General features: G+C 33.5%; 1 protein-coding gene across 3 annotated transcripts in view; it reads right to left on the reverse strand.

Moving 5' to 3' along the window:
* The window catches only part of LOC119081769 (feline leukemia virus subgroup C receptor-related protein 2), a 32,712-nt gene that overhangs the window by 5,787 nt on the left and 8,087 nt on the right, over positions 1-18,838 (reverse strand). For all 3 annotated transcript variants that reach the window (XM_037190964.1, XM_037190966.1, XM_037190965.1), the window contains exons 4-6: positions 15,765-15,867; positions 14,484-14,612; positions 11,550-11,645 (exon numbers count right to left, since the gene is read on the reverse strand). In XM_037190964.1, the coding sequence (XP_037046859.1) occupies positions 11,550-11,645; positions 14,484-14,612; positions 15,765-15,867 (328 nt within the window). The remainder of the gene's footprint in view (positions 1-11,549; positions 11,646-14,483; positions 14,613-15,764; positions 15,868-18,838) is intronic.

Genomic DNA, 18,838 nt, shown 5'->3' on the forward strand with positions numbered 1-18,838 from the left:
AAGTAACGGAGATGCCCTGGTACACAGTTTTCTGTGTTGAACACCCTTGACACGTAACCGTTGACATTGTTGTTGGAGAACTTTGGACATTTGCAAAGGGACATCACGTAGAAACGTGTAATTGATTCTGTGTATTCTATACAGAAATTGAATATAGTCGTTCACCTCAAAACGAGTTTCCTGCATTGTTAGAATTATCTTTTTCTATAAAATTTAATGATAATGGCATGCCGCTCATTTAAATTGAATATATTATTAGGGAATTCTAAGTAGGTATAATAGACGTAATCTCACAAGAAGAACAGAATCATCCTGTAAAATCTCTGCAATGAATTTGACTCTTACAATTTTATCGGAAATAAATACTATTCGAAAAAAGCTTATCCCTAAAAAGAATATATCACTTTGCGTTGTTTGACTATCGGTTCGTTTTTTTTTCCTTTCATTCTATATTATATATCTATACATCTATTACGTAACCCAAAATCTTAAATTGTAAAATAAAATGAAAATTTCGCTCTCTATGTTCCTTATAGAAAAAACTTTTCGAACAGATTGGAATTGAAATTGGTTTTTTTGGTGGAATTTTTAGTGTTATAAAACAACTTTTGTTTTTCCGCGAATTTATCATTTGTTTAACCTTTAAACGGCAGGTATAAAGCATGTTAGTCGACCGAATATGTAGCGACGGCGGCGGAGCTTGCAAGATAAAAATTGCCCGGCGTCGTCAAAACAACTCGCTCAATTTTTAGCCCCGTACGAAGTACAAAGGGGCTAATATGATTACGATGCCGTGTGTAATTGATGGAATTCGAAGCAGACGGTAAGGGCAAAGTGTTTGCCTATGTTCATAGATAACGAATCCGCAATAAAAATTTTGTCCGTCCGTCTGTCCGTCTGTCCCTCTGTCCGTCCGTCTGTCACGTCGATATCTTGAGTAAATCAAATCCGATTTCAAAATTTTTTTTTTCCCTGAAAGATAGTCGAAATAGTGAGGCTAAGTTCGAAGATGGGCGATTTTGGGTCGACCCCTCCCGAGCTGGGGCCCCATAAGTGATTTAACGTTTTCCGAAGATATCTCTGGCCATTTAAAGGCTACACTTGTAAGTGATACGTCAAATGAAAGGTATTTACAATACCAATCGACAAAAAAAAGTTTATGGAAATCGGATGATCGACTCGTTAGTTAGACCCCTTGGTGTGAACTATGTACAGGGCGGCAAGCCGTTTTTGCTTGTAGGTTGGCCAAATTTGAACGGATTTAGATGGATTTTGCTTTATTAGATAGGTATTGATCGTACCAATCAGGAAAAAAAAAGTTCATGGAATTCGGTTTACCGGAGCGTGAGCTAGGTCTCTTAAAGTGAGCTTATATGTCGCTACTCGGCCGTACAGTGAACGTGGAGTATTTTGTCAATATCTCGAGTAAACTTTGACCGAATTTCATGACTTTTTTTTGTTTGAAAGGTATTATCGAATGTAAAGCAGCTGTACTACTTTCCACCTCCTAACAAAATGGCCGTCGGCCGCCATTTTGGATTTTTGTAAAAACAATAGAAATCGGTGAAAATGATACTTACAAAGTTACTGATCAGTGGAAAGTGATTGGTTATGTGTGTGGGGTGTTTCAAGCATCCCAAATATGGATATCTATTTATAAATATATACAGCTATATTGAGCTATATAACGGTGTAGATAGTTCTTTTGAGCTATATACTAGCATATTTATTAGTAAAATGTTTATTTATAGGTAAATATAGGTTAATATAAATTGTTGCAAAAAATTTTAAGTTTGGGTTACAGTTGAAAGGAACGTCGTACGGGGCTTCGTAATTGCGCTATGCGCAATTTTTAAGACGTGCACATTTCGTAAGAATTTTACTTTAACGACGTTTACGGTCGCAGTAGGTTTAGGGTAAGAGTAGGGCGACCGACGTACTCAATAGATGTACGGGTTCGTACGGGGCTCAGTCGCTCAGTGACTGTTCTGACGGCTCGTTATTTTTTAAATTGTAAATTTCCTAAACTACAAGGTGATTGTTGAAATCAACATAAAATACTTTTATAAAATATTTTTATAAATACTTTTCGAGTCTCCTAAATGTAAAGAATAAGCAGCTCTAACCCTGTAGTGAGCTCCATAAGCTGCTTCTACTTTTACTTTAACGGTCATGGCACATTTTTCTTGCGACAATACGTTTCTTTGATAACAGCAATACAGAGCTTAGGTCAACAATTACATGAAAACGTGATTTGGAATAATTTTTCTTCCGGCTTTGAAGGTGTTGAAAGATAGTACATTATAACGCGATGTGATCAGAAGAGTCATTTTTGAGTATGTTATACATACACCGAAAAGAATACAAATGAACAATGTTTACAAACGAGTGAAAAGTTTCTCGTGGATATCACTAACCTTAATTGAAAGTTTTCGGAAGCACACATGATGACAGGCTTTTTTATGAAATAAAGAGTTCTCATTCCACCCACTGTATCACTAAAAATTAAAATTTGGCGGCTCTATAGGTTTCAAGTTTACAGATTAAATTTAAATGTGCTGACATCAGGTGAGCCTAATTAGTCAAACAAATCTGTTTACTTTAAATGCAATTGTACCGTGTATCGTTGGTTTTGTATGAGCTTGTTACGTAAATTTTCTTGATTAAAATCGGATTTGCTCAGTTAAAATACTTTTATTCTGCCAAATCAATTTCGGTACCAAATAGATACCATCTTCAGTGGCTAAAAACATAAACATAATGAGAACACAGAATATCATTATACAGCGCAAAGGTTTCTTTTTTACCTCAATTCTTTTAAAGCACAAAAATAAGCACTTGTGTGCATCGTCAATTAAATTCAATACTAAATCGATTTAGATCAAAATCAAAACGTAAAGAGAGAGGATAAAACAAAAATGAATTTCTACTAGATGAAAGCATTACGTACAGAGAGTAACATCAAATCACGTTATTATAGGCAGTAGATAACATTATACAATCGGTGTGTTTATTCAGACAATTCGGTGTCTTCTTCACCGCAATCATCTCTAAAATGTCTCTTTTCTTCTGCTGACTTTCACGAACAACAATTTTAACTTTATCCCACAACGGTGTATGATTGTTCGTAATAGCGTGATCACATAAGGCACTGTGGTTACTGTTCTTAATGCTTATGTTGTACTTATGTTGATAGATTCTGTCCTTCAAAAGCTGTAATGTCTGGCCAACGTATTTGTACCCGCACGAACAGGGAATACAGTACACCAAATGTGAACAATGTAACTTTGGCGTCGGATCTTTGAGTCTACTAAAAATAGACTTCTTCAACGTGTTGTCGCCTTTTCCAACCAGCATGACGTCATCCTTGCATATGGCTTTCAGTTTCTCAAACAGGCCTTTAACATAGGGTACGGCAGCTATCGGGAGTTTCTCTTTGATCGGTTTCACATCACCATTCTTTGTAAACTTTTCATGTGCTTTTTTGATCATACATTCAACCAAACCATTCGGGTACATATTCTTGGCTAAAGTTTCTCTCAGCAATTCAAAGTTTTTGTTGTGGAACTCGGGTTCAGACAATAGAAGAATCTTCTCTGCTAGCAGTGTGACTGTGTTGCGTTTGTAGGCAGTTGGCAAATGAGATTTAAAATTCAAATAACGTCCGGACCAAGTGTCTTTGTGATACCAATCAGTCTTAATGCTACGACCATCTCTAATACACCACAGTTCCAAAAATGAAATTTTTTGATCTCGTTCTACATCTACAGTAAATTGTATATGTTGATTGTAGCTGTTGAACGTTGTTTTAATTTCATTAACTTTGTCAGCAGGAACTGCTGTTAAAATATCGTCCACATATCGTACGTAGAATGGTAATTTGAATTTCAGCTTTCGTATGACTTCGTCTTCCAAAATTTCTAATACCAAATCAGCAAAAACCGGACTTGCTGGTGAGCCCATCGGAGAGCCAAATAGCTGTCGATAATATTTACCGTTGTATTGAAAACAGCATTCATCGAGGACCATAGTAACGCCAACAATGAATTCGTCTTTCGGTAACGTGGTAAATTTTCTGATTTTGCTCCATTGTTTGTGTATCGCTGATATGACGAGATTTTTCGGAATGTTGGTAAACAGTGAAACAACGTCCAACGAAATTAAAACATAATTCGGTGGTAGTCTAATTTTTCTTAACTTTTTTGCCAATTCAGACGCATTCTTTGCACTTCTATATGATTTGCCAACAACGTTTTTTAAAATGTTCGAAAACATTTTTGACAGGTTGTACGTCGGGGAACCAATGCTGGCTACAATCGGTCTCGCTGGATATCCATCTTTGTGCACTTTGATCAATCCATACATTTTAGAGCATATGTTACTCTCTGTACGTAATGCTTTCATCTAGTAGAAATTCATTTTTGTTTTATCCTCTCTCTTTACGTTTTGATTTTGATCTAAATCGATTTAGTATTGAATTTAATTGACGATGCACACAAGTGCTTATTTTTGTGCTTTAAAAGAATTGAGGTAAAAAAGAAACCTTTGCGCTGTATAATGATATTCTGTGTTCTCATTATGTTTATGTTTTTAGCCACTGAAGATGGTATCTATTTGGTACCGAAATTGATTTGGCAGAATAAAAGTATTTTAACTGAGCAAATCCGATTTTAATCAAGAAAAAAAAGTACCGTGTATCATTTAAATCATACAATGATTTAAACCGAATTCGAATAATTTCAGTTTTAGAATTAAAATGCCGCGTGAATGACGTCAATTTGCGAATGAAATAAAATGTTAAACAAATGAACTCAACCGCATTTAATTTCCAAAACTTCATGACATTCTAATATCGATTTATGTTGAAAAATGTCGGTTATAAGGATATTGCATTCCTCAAATAGTTCGAAAAATAGCTGCAGACCCATTCAGTGAACAATTTCCGCACATTTGTTTTTTGCGAAATTCAATTATCTTCGAAATACGTACTCGCATTTCATGTGTATGGGCTAATTGTTTGAATTTATCGCCGCGAATAAATTGACCGTAAATGCATGTTTCATTTCACATTTATTATTTTGCGACATAAAAATTTCACCAAAATAAAAATAAATATTTTATTAGGGCGTGATGTACAAGACTGGAATTCTCAATTATTTATTTTGTTACCCGTCCGTCTCGCAACAACTTTGACATCAAACGTGTAAATGCGATATTTTCAATTTCAAATCTTTTAGGACGAAGTATTGTAGACGAATAAAAAGTGTGGTCTGATATGTATGTATCTTGGCTCGACACTAAAACACTGCCACTAAAATTGCTATTATTTTTCCTTTTTTCGTTTCAGTAGGGTAGTTTTACTGTCTTTTCCCAGCATACGTATGTCGATTGTGATTTGCAAGAAACCCTTGTTTGTTAAATTGACCCCGTCGTACACGTACATATTATATGAAGGTAAATGGTTTATATCAAAGGGTACGAATAAAATGTATTTCATATTTTGCATCATATATTTAGATATGCCATCAATTCAGAGCCACGTTCATACTCTACATACCCTTGTATATTCGCCGATTACTTTTGTAACCCATAAAATCTGACAAATGTTAAGCCGAAATTTAAGACTCCTTCTCAATGTCGAACCAAATTTCCAGTATATAAACAGAAACACGGCTGAGTTTAAAAGTTACACAACATTTGTGTTCCCCAATGTTCTAAGTTTGGGAAATTTGCAGTGCATGGGAAAGTCGTTATGAAAAAAAAATAATTTAACTACCAAGTCGATCGATTGTGTAAAAGGTTCACTCTGATTTATGGCACACCAGAACGAAAATATTCAAAATATCACGGCTATGTTAAAGACCTAATAGCACTTTTAAAGACGAATTTAATCGAAAAGCTGTGGTAGGTTAAGGGGGTATGTGTATGTGTGTATGAATAGAATTTACCAGTGAACTCAAAACGACGAAAATAATGAGAACCGAAATTAATTTCGCATGGATGATGTTCGAGATTTACTGCAAATGAGAAAATGTTGGAAAGTTTTATTTCGGAAAATGTATTTTTAATTGTTCTACGAAAGCCGATGAGTTTTGATGTGGAATCATGGCAAGGGTATGGTTAAAATGGCTAATTGAAAAAGGTAGAGAGAAGACATGGTAATTAGAAGTCAAATTGATTCTTGACTCTGAAGATTTATTTTAGTTGAGTCGAATAAATTATAAAATTTGATTTTTAATTAAAATAGTTTAATGGAATTTTATACGTGACACTCCAGTATGCTGATTTCGTTCGGTTTTTTTTTCTCAACGTGTTGGTGTCAAGAAACGCTCAAGTGATGCTAATTAATGGAACAGTGTTCCTCTTGAGGAAAGTTTATTTTTTCCAGAATGTACGCTAATACTACGATACTGTACTTGACCTTGATTCTGTGCAAGCAAATTAAACCTATTTTTGTTTTGTGAAAGTTACAGTTTTCCTCATCGCAATCAATATTTTGCGAACTTTATTGTTAATATTCGGAAATTTGATAGCAGGGGAAAACTTACCAGATTTATCTTTTATAAACAATGACGAAACAAATAAGCGATGTCTGACGTTCTCTTAAATACCAAAATGTGTGTTTCGATGACGTAGAAGACGGTTGAATCAAACTAGGCGATTATTAAAAATAAAGACGCAACAGATTTGAAAATTAAATGTGGAATAACATTCGGCGGTTTTCTCATATTTCTTACACGTTTTTGTTCGACTCGCTAACTTTGGCTCTGAACAAGGGTACCTTCTGCTCGTAAAAGTTTTTTTTTAACAAATCAATGCTTAAACCGTGCTTCGTGTCGATAACAGTACATCATAACTTCAAATAATCATTTTATATATTAAACCAGGCGAAAAATAATTATTTACATAACATGGGATGAAAAGTTGAAAAGAAGAGTTTTTGTGTGAATTTTGTTGATCCGAGGCGCAGCTGAGGGAACACACGAAAACGAGACCCCTAGTTATGGATTTAAAATGTTTTTCAAACCTAAACCAATTTTCTTGTCTAGATAAAAGGAAAGCTTGTACAAAATTATGTATTCCGCAGCCCTGAAAGAGGTGAAAAGTCCACTTCTTGCGTGAATCCGAGGCGAAGCCCAGGTCAATAAACATGAAAAAACGTTACTTTTAACTTTTGTCCCTACTTTTGTAATGGATTTTACATGCAGAAGGCGTCTAAGGTAGTGCTTTAAATATAAAATATATCGACCCGTATGAAAAGATAATTGAAACCCCTGAAATATTCCCGATACAGGACAGTAAAATGAAATGATTGTCACCCAGACTTTCTATATTATTTAGGTTCAGATATAAGCTACCTTAAGACTTAAAAGTATGCATACGAGCGACACGTTGTCTTTTGAATTTAAAAGTATTCATATAAAATCACGTTCAGCTCACAGTGTGTCAAATACACCCACCCTTAAACCTGAATATTATGGTTGTTACACCCCAATCAACATTAATCATTGTAATGTTCAAATTCCCCATTTTAATTTTCATGAACTAAATTCGCAAATTTTTCGTTTTTAACATTAATCGACAAATTTAAACCAAAATTTAACACATAGCATCGATTGTTAGATCTTTTGTTGGTTTTAATAACTCTTACGGTCAATGGACGCTTTAAATCCCCTTAGTAGTTTCATTCACATGGATGGATAAAGTAAAGTATAATCACAATAATGATGGCCTTTTATGTGGGCCGTGTTGTACGTGTTACGGGAATAAAAGATTATTCGCCTATGAAATATTCACAAATAGCATAATTCTTTATTAACATTTCATACTGGTAACCCTTTCTATTTCTAGAAGATATTATAGACCAACATGACTTTCAGCCGGTAAGCAAACAATCTGGTTTATAAAGTTTATTTAACTATCTCATATAATCGTTTGCGTTGAAAAATATATCCCACATTTATCACAACAAAAGTTTCTGTGCTGTGTGCACAGACATTGGATGGTGTAGGAAGTTAACCAAGAATAAATAGCATCAATTCATATGGGTCAGATATTGGGTGTCCTAAATAAAACTTTAATATTAATGATCGCTTTTCAACCACGATAAGATGAAGTGGAAAAACAATGGACGAATTTACAAAAGCGACGTCGGAAAAGGGTTCTTTGGCAAAGTTGGATAAAAAACTGTACAGAGAAAAGTGTAAAAAATGTTTTAAATAAACTTTTTAAAAGGATTAATTAAATGGCGGCTGAAAATTTGATAGTAAATAATTTATGCTACAATGAACCAGGGCCTACTTTTTGGAAACTAATTTCTTGAATTTCTTGAAATTTCTCGAATTTTCTCGAATTTCTTAAAATTTCTCGAATTCGAGAAATTCGAGAAACTACAAGAAACTCGAGAAATTAGTTTCTTGAAATTTCTTGAATTTCTCGAAGCTTCCCGAATTTCTTGAATTTTTTGGAATTTCTTGAAATTTCTCGAATTCGAGAAATTCAAGAAACTTTGAGAAATTCAAGAAATATTTCTCGAAATTTCTTGAATTTCTCGAAGTTTCTTGAATTTCTCAAAGTTTCTTGAATTTCTCGATTTTCTCTAAAAGTTTCTAAAAAGTAGGCCCTGCAATGAACGACGCTACAATTCGAGTTAATGTTTTTTAAGACCTGTCGTGGTGACAGTTTTGCAATTAATCGACAACAATGTTAAAGTCATAATCTTCGATTAATGTTGTCTTATATTACAGTATACAGTGAAGTATGAAGTAAAAGATTCGGTACTAGGCGATACTTTGAACAAATGAAGTAACATATTTAAGGATTATGAAGCAAGATGATAAAATGTTAGGACTGAAAATAAAATGAAAGTATTACAGTGTCATGTTTTTTGAGTGACCAAATATACCCATATGATAATACTGGAGTCATTGTGGTTGATTTACACTCTAATAACTATTCGAAATTAATTCACAAATCAAATATTTTCCATTTATCCATCACAATAAATTATTATGAGCGATGCTTCGTAGAATTGAAAAACTATAATATCCGTCCCTCATTAAAATCAGCACATACATCATAATCAGTGCAGTGGCTTATTAAAATTCAGAACGTGAATTGTTATGTTGTGCTTGCATAACTGACATAATCGAATAACTCTGTTGCTGTCCATGAATAATGTTTCATCAACAAATCGATGCATGAATGTATTCAAGGATCGTTTAATCTGGTAATTTTTAATAATGGCTACAACCGAGGCTACAACGCATTTACGTAAAAAAAATCAAATTTTTCACATTCCACTTAAAAAACCAATTTTGGCTTTATTCGACATTGATTCATCCATCACTTCGTAATTTATTCCAGAATTTTGCCTTTTTGTTCGAAAGACTCAGTGCCTGTGTGAAAACACAAAAAATATATTACAAACGATGTAAACCAATTTAAAGTACATAAAGATTCGGAAATTCACTGAATGAGCTGAAAAATCAGTTTAACGTTTTGTCGACGTAACTAATGGCTTTCAGTTTATGAATTTTGTGAAGTCACAAGCCACTAAAGTGCAACGATTGTGTATTGTTAAAAGGATAGTACATAAGAAATGTGATGCTATCCTATTGAGTTTGTATACGGAAAACCAATTTCCAAAAGACCCAATTTTTTATTTGAATTGAATATTGAATTGAGAGCGTTCATTGTAGGTTTTGAAAGTTCTCATTTCCATTTGCACTTTCCAAGGCGAGGTGTTATACTTGGTTGAAGAAGTATATGGCTTGCATTTGGGTCCTGTAGTAGTGTTACTCTTAAATGCTATAATGTTTTAACCGTGTTATGTAAACTAAAGTGTTGCCGGGTACTCGACAAATGGTACTGTATACCAATGAAGTGATTTTTTGTTCAGTTACGCGCTTGGGATGTTTTGTAACGTAGCATTTAAAGTTTGCAATTTATGCACTGTACATACTTCAGCACCCAATATTGTGCAAAAATTCTTTGAAATAGGTCAATTGTCAGCATAGATTGTTTTTTACATTTTCCACAACTGAATAATACAGTTTTATTTCACTAAAACTAAAACAAAGCACATAAGTGCTTTTCAGCGGAATTAATTTAGCGACATTTTAAGGAAATTAAATACGAGATTTAAATTGAAAAAAACGGAGAAGTCATTTAGCGTGTAAAAAGCGACACTTCCTGAAAGTGTTCGAATGTGAGAAAGTAATAAACTCCACGTAACATTCCATAGTGGCTGCATAAATTCAAAACATCCTTTCTCGAGAGTCTTTCACCCGTAATGGAAAATGGTTTTTCCTCACAGCTGGGTAGACATGTCATCATTTTCACAAATATTTTTGGTAAACCAGCTGATTTATACGATGATATATTGCGTGAGGTCTTTGAAAATGAAAAATTGATTTTTTTTTGTGGTGGAAAAGGCTTTGACAAGAGGATACTCTAGTTTCCGTGTTGATGGTTTTCTTTGTTACCAGTTATGAATATGGTTATAATAGAATATACTTGTGACGGAACAATAGACAAAGAAACAACACTTTCAGCTTTAGGATCATAATATATGACGGTTCAAGGATACAGAGACTAGTCGTTTCATATCAACAAAAAAATGTTACATTTTATGCTGAGTTTATTATAGACAACCGAAGGTGAGATCCAACCAATACGTAATAATCCACCGAACCTTTTATCTTTAAGCGACTAAACAAAATCTATTACTTCATTGCTTTTAGCGTTCACTTTGCTTTATGAAACCGAGATTTCTAGAGTTCGTCGTCTATTTGTCTACTCGTTGGTAACATACGACAAAAGGGTTCGGTTTCCCTATAACACTAAATCTTCCGTAAAAGTTTTTTTCACTTCCTACTCTTTGATTATAAATAATTCAGTCTCCAAGAAATACCAAAATTCTTTGTGGTCCTTTTTGCAATTTCCCTTTCATGAGTATTATATGTGTAATATTTGACAGCCTTTCATCAAAAATTTAAACGAATAGGGATTTGTACGTATATCTAAGCGAGTTAGAGATGGGATTATATATGAGTGTAGTTTGTTAGCAGAATTTACCGTCATTAACGCGAAATTACACATTCTACTCTTTAACGAAAAGTCTTTTTTCATCATACATATGTACAGTCGAATATAAATGGCTTAAAAGTTAAAATATAAATTAAATAAATTTCTGCAACATTTGGGAAACGTTTCATATCATTTCATTGTGTTTAAGCGACAGAATTTCCATATTTAAATAATTTTATCTTTCCACACATTGAAACGGAACGGGACATTGCATGTAATTAAAATATTAATCCATGACACTGTCCTTTATGATTTACTTCCTGGTAACAGTACCCTGCATAAATCAAGCGTTTTACATCAACCCTTCAACAAACTGGTGACTGATTCGTGTGTATAACCGTATATAATAATCTGAATAACGGTTTTTATTCCAGCTAATTTAAAATTCATTTCGGTTTCGGTAATAAAATTTGTGCAATTTATTTGAATGACAATAAATAATTGCAATTGTTACTTACTTGATTGCCAAACACACCAACGCTACAAGCCGAGCTAACTTGGTCAGGTCCAAACCATACAGCAGCAATTCGTGCCGGCAGCGACAGTATGAAAACCTGTATGCATGAAAAGAGAGATTAGCATGTTCAGTTGCATTATTTCAAATTATAAATTTTATCGTACAGATGTTTCAGCGAAGAAGCAAACTCTTTCTTCTCGTACTCGTACAAATCAGGGCAAAACATTTTTATTTCTACTCAACGGATTTATTAGAAACTAGAACACATTAATGATATGGACGGAGCAATGTAACTTTTGTTTCAGTTATGTAACCCTCCACCATGCGGTTGAATGAATTTTAACTGAGTATTTCGAGATTTCTACGTAGCTGGTCTCCAAAAATAATTGGTCATTGGTAGAGGAAATGTTATTCTACTACTAGAACTATTTATTAGCTTCATCACTCAAGTTTCCATGCCTCTATGACTGTTTGAAAATCACGTTTTTTCAAATTTAGCGTGTCTCTGCCATGCCGGCTTCACTTGCACTTGTGGTACCGAACTTTTATACAATTTTTATTAGAATTTCAGGCACTATCGATTGCAACCACAACCAGTTTTCCACCACTCTCTCTGTAGACAGGATGGGCTATGCACCAATTTCACCGACGCGACGGTGCGGATGAAAATCAAAAATGTTTGTAGAAGCCTGTTCAGGGCTTTGAGCTGACTAAAAATATCCAAAAATATCAAAAGTGCATCGAAATACTCAGTTAAAATTCATTCAACTGCACCGTGCTCAACTTATGTTAAAGGCGAAATGAACGAGTGAAGACAAGAAATGAGGACATGGGTATGGCTTAGGATATTTTTTTTTTCGATTCGTGGTGTTTCTTCAAAGCCACAATAGTTATTTACATGACAAGAGATAAAAAGTCGAAAAGTCCGCTTTTCGTGTGAAGTTTTTTGATCACACGAAAACGTGACGTTTCACAATTCTATTGTTTTCCCTAGTATTGTAATAAGCCATTTTCGTACCAAGGGAAATCAAAAGCATGAAAAATATTGACACAAAAAAAATCACAATTTTCCGATCCTTTCCATCGCGTAAAACAGATCGGAAAATTTTGAAGAATTATGGTGTCACCTTCCATCTACAATATTTTGTGGCATTTTGCAGTAGAAAAAAAGACAGACGACGAATCGCTAAAACTTACCCTATTGAATAGGGCTTAGTCTGGATATATAATACTTTTGATATGAAAATGTTTGATCAAAAACATTATTTCAATTAACATTTATTATAATTCCGAACGACGAATAAAAATGGTCGTTTTTGATATATCAATTTGATTCTACCTAACCAACCGATCCAATAAACAAGTCATATAAAACAACGGCTAGCTGTAAATGGGAAGGTGCTGAATATAAAACATTTCAATTTGTGGAGAGGCTTGGAAGTTTAACGATGAAAAGCAGAGTATGAATAAAAAAAAACTTCAAATTTAATTTGTATATTACAGCAACAAAAATGGGGGCTGGTATAGTGATAATAAGAACACTTATGTCTGTTGAATGAAAATTCGTATTTAATGGTCGAGAACCAACAATAAAACCATCGAAAGAAATAAAAAAATGTTTTCCTTTTATATTTTATATGGGTTTTTTTTGTAAAGATTTGCTTTATTCAAATTGTTTCATACCATACAAAACCACTCTGAAATGATAAAATGCTATTCGGCAAACATATCTATTCCAAGTTATTTCAAGGTACATAAGTTTCAACATAGCAAATAATATAAAAGTTATAACAACAACACGGTAAAATTTACATTTAAATTGAAACAAAAGCACTTGAAAAGTACACTCTCTTACTGAAGTCTGGATATTTATGCCGTGCGTTGTGGATAAGAAACTTTGTGCTTTTGTTGCGAATGTATACATCTATACAAATACGTTCATCCTTTTGCTATTTTAGCATTTTAATGTGGACATTTGGGCAAAAATTATCACCTGATATTTGAGGTTTCGCATGGCATTATATATGCTACATCGTCAGTGTGTTGTATATAATTCATGCCATTTGTATACCTCGGTTGAAGTACTCGAAAGTATGTTTTACGGATTAAAATGATTATCTCTCCACCGAAAATGTTTAATTAGAATTTTTTATCGTGTTTAAGCTTGAGAGGATAATGGGTGTTAGATTGAGATTTAAAAGATTAAAAAAAGGAAATTTATGTCCACAACGACTTTTTTTAGTATTATCGTTCCGATGTGATGATAGCGCAGAGACGAAATATTTTTTAATTGTGTGCAAACTCCATTCGTTACAGATACATTTCTGAGGCATGGTCTAATGAACTTTGCCGAAATTATATCTAATTTCCCGAAAATCTATCTGTTCTCTCTATACACAATATAGAAACGGCAAAGGGAATGTACTAATGGCAAAATGATAAGAGTACACGTTCCATCAGCTACAGCTACAGATGTTAATGTCGTCAGTACCTATCGAAATTGATCTGAAGAATCATTAATCTACTTTTCGAGCGATTAATTTTTTTCGCAAATATAAATTGACGTCGATTACATCATACACTTGAACAATTAATCAAATCATCTAAACTCTTCGAATAAATAGATTCTTTAATGTGATGTCGAATAAAAAAGTCCAAACACTTTAAATATCAAATTTCATTGCGTTTCAACACCGTCATTTGCTATAAATCAAAAGCTCTAGAGAGCAAACATCAAATTATTAATCTAATTTTGACAACCCAATTAATCAATCCATTTTACCCTTTTTCGAAATAGGAAAACTGCTATTTATACACCCAACGTTTCGCAAAGTAGGAGGATATACATGTCAAGTGAAACGGCACTTATATTAATAGATATATGTACATCGTGTACGGAACAGTGATCTATAATTAAAACCATTTATCATCGTACCTGTGATGCTGCGACGATAGATTGCCCTATGAACCCAACGTAGAACAAGTTCGGATCCACTGAAAACACCTTAATCCAAGCACCAATACACGTTCCCAATGAGCCACATATAGCTGTTGTTCGCAGGCCCTGAGATAAATAAATTAACGACGGGAATTAGTGTGGTATAACTTGCATAAAATATAAAATGCCACCTGTTGTGAGTATAAAGCTCTACATTACCTTTGTGTATTCACGATCTAATGGGAATGTATGTCTTTTTTGATATTAAATTCTGTAAATAATGGGCAACGAATATTATGGATAAATGAGTTGAATAGAGCTCAACTTCTGTTTCATCAGCGAGTTGTGTTAAATGTACCGTAAAGACGGTTTCCCTGTTGCCCCACACTCGCTTTTAAGTAGAAAAAAAATAATAATGGGATGTTATGGATTCGAAATAAGAATGACTTGCATGATTTACATGACTCGTGGTGAGGTAATGTGAATGGTGACGAAAACAACCAGAAATAGGTTTTACAAGCAAAATTTGAATAAGAAATGTTTTTGTTGGTCGGATGCCAAAGAATTTACGACTTGGGATACCCAGCTGCGGAAGGAAATCGTATACGTACAAAGATGGGATGAGCGACGAATATATATTGAAGTTGCCCTAAGTGAAAAGAATTTATTGTCTCTAAATGTCTTGGAAAACTTCAACAATTTGCCTTTTATGTTATTCGTTTGAAAGCAGAATGTATAATGACCAGCTGCTCTTTCTATCTTTTAATGTTACCCATGGTTCGGTCACAGATTTTGACAACTTTAACAGCGGTTTTGAATGGCGACAAGATTTTTACTCCTAACATCGTACGTAATTACATGGTGACTGTTTACGAGTATATAAATTTTAATAAACCGCTGAGCATAACAATAAAAATTTTCTATTACTGCTGACTGAGCGAATTACGAACAATGGCAAAAGTATGCGATACGAAGACTTATAGTACTATCATCTGAGTCGAGTGAAAACTGCTGCCCAATTTAAAAGTCGTTTTAGCATAATGAGGAAATGATAACTAAACTGCACGAGTACCATAAATCAGAAGCTATACAGTGAACGGTTTTTGTGTAGTTATTATGATGTAATGAGTGCTCAATTGATACAATATGACTTTATTAACCGAACATAAAAATCACCATTTGAAAAAACCATCCAGCTTTTGTTCAATTTAATATTCCCGTTGTCATGCTAGCTAACATTTTCTTTATTACAAGCGACAATAAAAAAAAGAAACTTACCACTTTATCTAGAAACCAACTTGCTGGAAATATGAGTGGGATATACAAAATCATATAAATCATTGATGTCCAATCAACCCACGAGCTGCTAATATTGTAGTACCTAGAATGAACAACAGAAATTTTTTTTGGTTCAGTTGCACTTCCTCGTATACTATTTATTATAATGAGATTAGTTTTCTCGAAATTAAGTTACAAAACACGAAGTTCAGCGACAGGGCAAACATGATATAATGAAGGAAAAACCACCCGCAGCAAAAGAACATTAATCAACCAATTTTACCGTTCCGAGTTTCGTTTTATTTTTGTTTCATTTTTATACCAGCGCGTACGAAAAGTTAATAAAAATTTGTTAACATTTTTATGGTTGTACGGTCTACAGTGTATATTGTCGCCATGTAGCAAGGATGATTAAATTTCACATCCTAATTGTACATTTTTCAAAAGCGCGAAATTGGATTTGATCTAATGCGGAAATTATTTGTGAGTCCACTCTGCTCGGAAAATACATTTGCGTGTAAGTTGTAAATGTATGCTTGTGCAAGTCCCGTAACACCATCATCGTCGTACGAGTCACACGAAACGTTGAAATAGAATATATTAATCGAAAAATTGTGTTTTGTATAACAGAAAGACAAAGCAAAACATCCATGTGATGTGAGAGCTAAGGTCACATCTAAGAATCACATATTATTCAACCTAAAGTCCTTGTCATGATTGTGTTATTTTTTCGATCCTGCTACTGTATTTATTTTATTATGTTGTCTGCTTCTTCTATTTTAACATTACACATTCAGATGTGGTAAAACATAAAACGATGAAGTCAAACATAATTTCCTCACTGGGATTCATAAGATTATTTTTATGTCGTACGCTGTTATATCCAGATGTCATATCCCCGAGTAGAGCTTTTGCAATCTTATTTTTTCTCAACTTAGGATAGGGTATTTAGAATGGCGTTACACAATGAATAGCAATATACAAACGGTATAATTTATGTAAAACTCGAAAATGTTCAAAAAGTAATAGAATTTGGGTCTGATGATGAAACTCCGGGTCTGCTGAATCTGTTTATTATTTCTAGAGATTTAAAAAGATAATTTCGAAATATGTATTTTAATTTGGCAACTTATATGTTGATTTACTTATTGGGATTTTTGTTTGGGGCTAAGGGATGATGATAATGATATTTTTAATTTTATTTTGCAAATTAACTTCTTCTTAGGAATGAGGGAATCTTAAAAACAACAGTGAATGGTGGTAGTGATTTAAAAAAAAATTTAACGGGAAAATTGGAAATAAAGAACTGTCTGGGCGTTTTGTGGATAAAACAGCAATGGTAATAACAGTAGAAAATGGTTAATTATGGACTGAACCAAAAAAAGTATCGTATGACTTCAATTAATTTATTTTTAGATAACTTTTGAAGATAATTTGGTCAGGGATACGGACAACTGCGTCTTACAGTATTAACAATTTCTGAGGACGAACGTTTTATATATTCCTTTACAGAAATGAGATTCCGTAATAGTACATTACTATACCAGTGAAGTATCGGGCTGAAGCCCTCGGATACTTTTACTCATCTGGATACGAGATATCAAATTGTTTCACGTGTAAATTATAACGTTTTACTTTACGAGCGAGGGAAAAGGTTTTCATTAGTGAGGGAATAGCCACTTTACCTCACTAGTAGAGTAAAGGGAATATACTATTATAGCATACTGTTTTGTCTAGCCCGATTGCCAAAATCTGTGAATTGTTCACCGATTTAGGTCCAATTATTATTCCAATTGGAACATTTATCATAGAAACTTGTAAACAATTTAAAGAATTAACAACAATGGAGAACACAAAACAAAAGCTGAAAATAAAATATAATTTTTAATTCTAATAGACCCTCAGGCTTTGAAGAACGACGGTAAAAATGAAAACCTTAATCGGCAATGATATGTTCTATAAACGATAATGATGTTACCCTCCTTCCACCGAACAATAATAATGGAATTGATCAATGGAACTCAAATAATTATCTCGCTGAATGTTGTGGTGCAGACAAAGGGAAGTTTAGGTTGTTGTTCATTTTTTGAAGGTACTTGTTCATTTCGATTCGTTTCCTAATTGGTAATTGCTTACCGGAAAATATTTCATTATTAAGGTATTGTGTACGGTGACGTAATGATAGTTATAGTTTCAAGTAATTGAAGTATTTCAGACAGAATGAAATAAAAATCTTTCACTTCATTCGTTTTAATATGTATTTTCATCCGTGCGGCGTGAATAACCTTATTTTCACCACTCGAATGCGGTTGTTGACAATTTCTCTGATGACAGTTAAGGTAAGAAAGTTTTATTTTTTTAACTCTTGTTTTTCCCATTGGGTTTTTCTCTTTGTTTTGATTTTGAAAAATTGTGCTTCACGGATGAATGAATATTTTCTCGCCTGCGTTGCGAAAAAATTAAGTGTTCACCTCGGGGGAAAATAGAAAATTCCATCTCGAGCGAATTGCTTGTAATTGTTGCTTATTGGAATTTCCTACTTACTCCCCTTGACAAACAAATAACCATTGTTGCTTTATAAGATTTCGTTAGCAGAGATCATTATTTATTTCTGTCGGCATTAAATATCGATTGCTTATGATATAGCAGCTCGTAAAATGCTAATTTTACATTCAACCGATCTGCTATGCATTTTTGAGATGCCAGGATATGAAACCATTCTTCAGTTAATTGCATAACTTTTGCCATATTTATTACTCTTCCGAAGCGACATGAACAGGAAATATAAAACGATATATGACGTGAAAATAAAATGATTTTTTTTTGTGACACGTTTCTCAGAAAAAAATTCTTTTAAAAGAAAAAGTGCAAAAACTATATATAAAGCTAACAAATTATAACCATTCAAATAAAACTTTTGACGGTTTACAAAATAACTTTTTTTTTTCTTGAAGAAAACTTTTGATAAATAATACGTGAACAGAAAAAACATCTGCACAATTTCTCCAAAGATTTGTTAAGCTAGACAGTTGTATATCACATTTTAAATAATTTCAAATTAGCAAAAAATAAAT

This window comes from Bradysia coprophila, unplaced genomic scaffold (genome assembly GCF_014529535.1).
Source record: "Bradysia coprophila strain Holo2 unplaced genomic scaffold, BU_Bcop_v1 contig_358, whole genome shotgun sequence".
Taxonomy (NCBI): Eukaryota; Metazoa; Arthropoda; class Insecta; order Diptera; family Sciaridae; genus Bradysia; species Bradysia coprophila.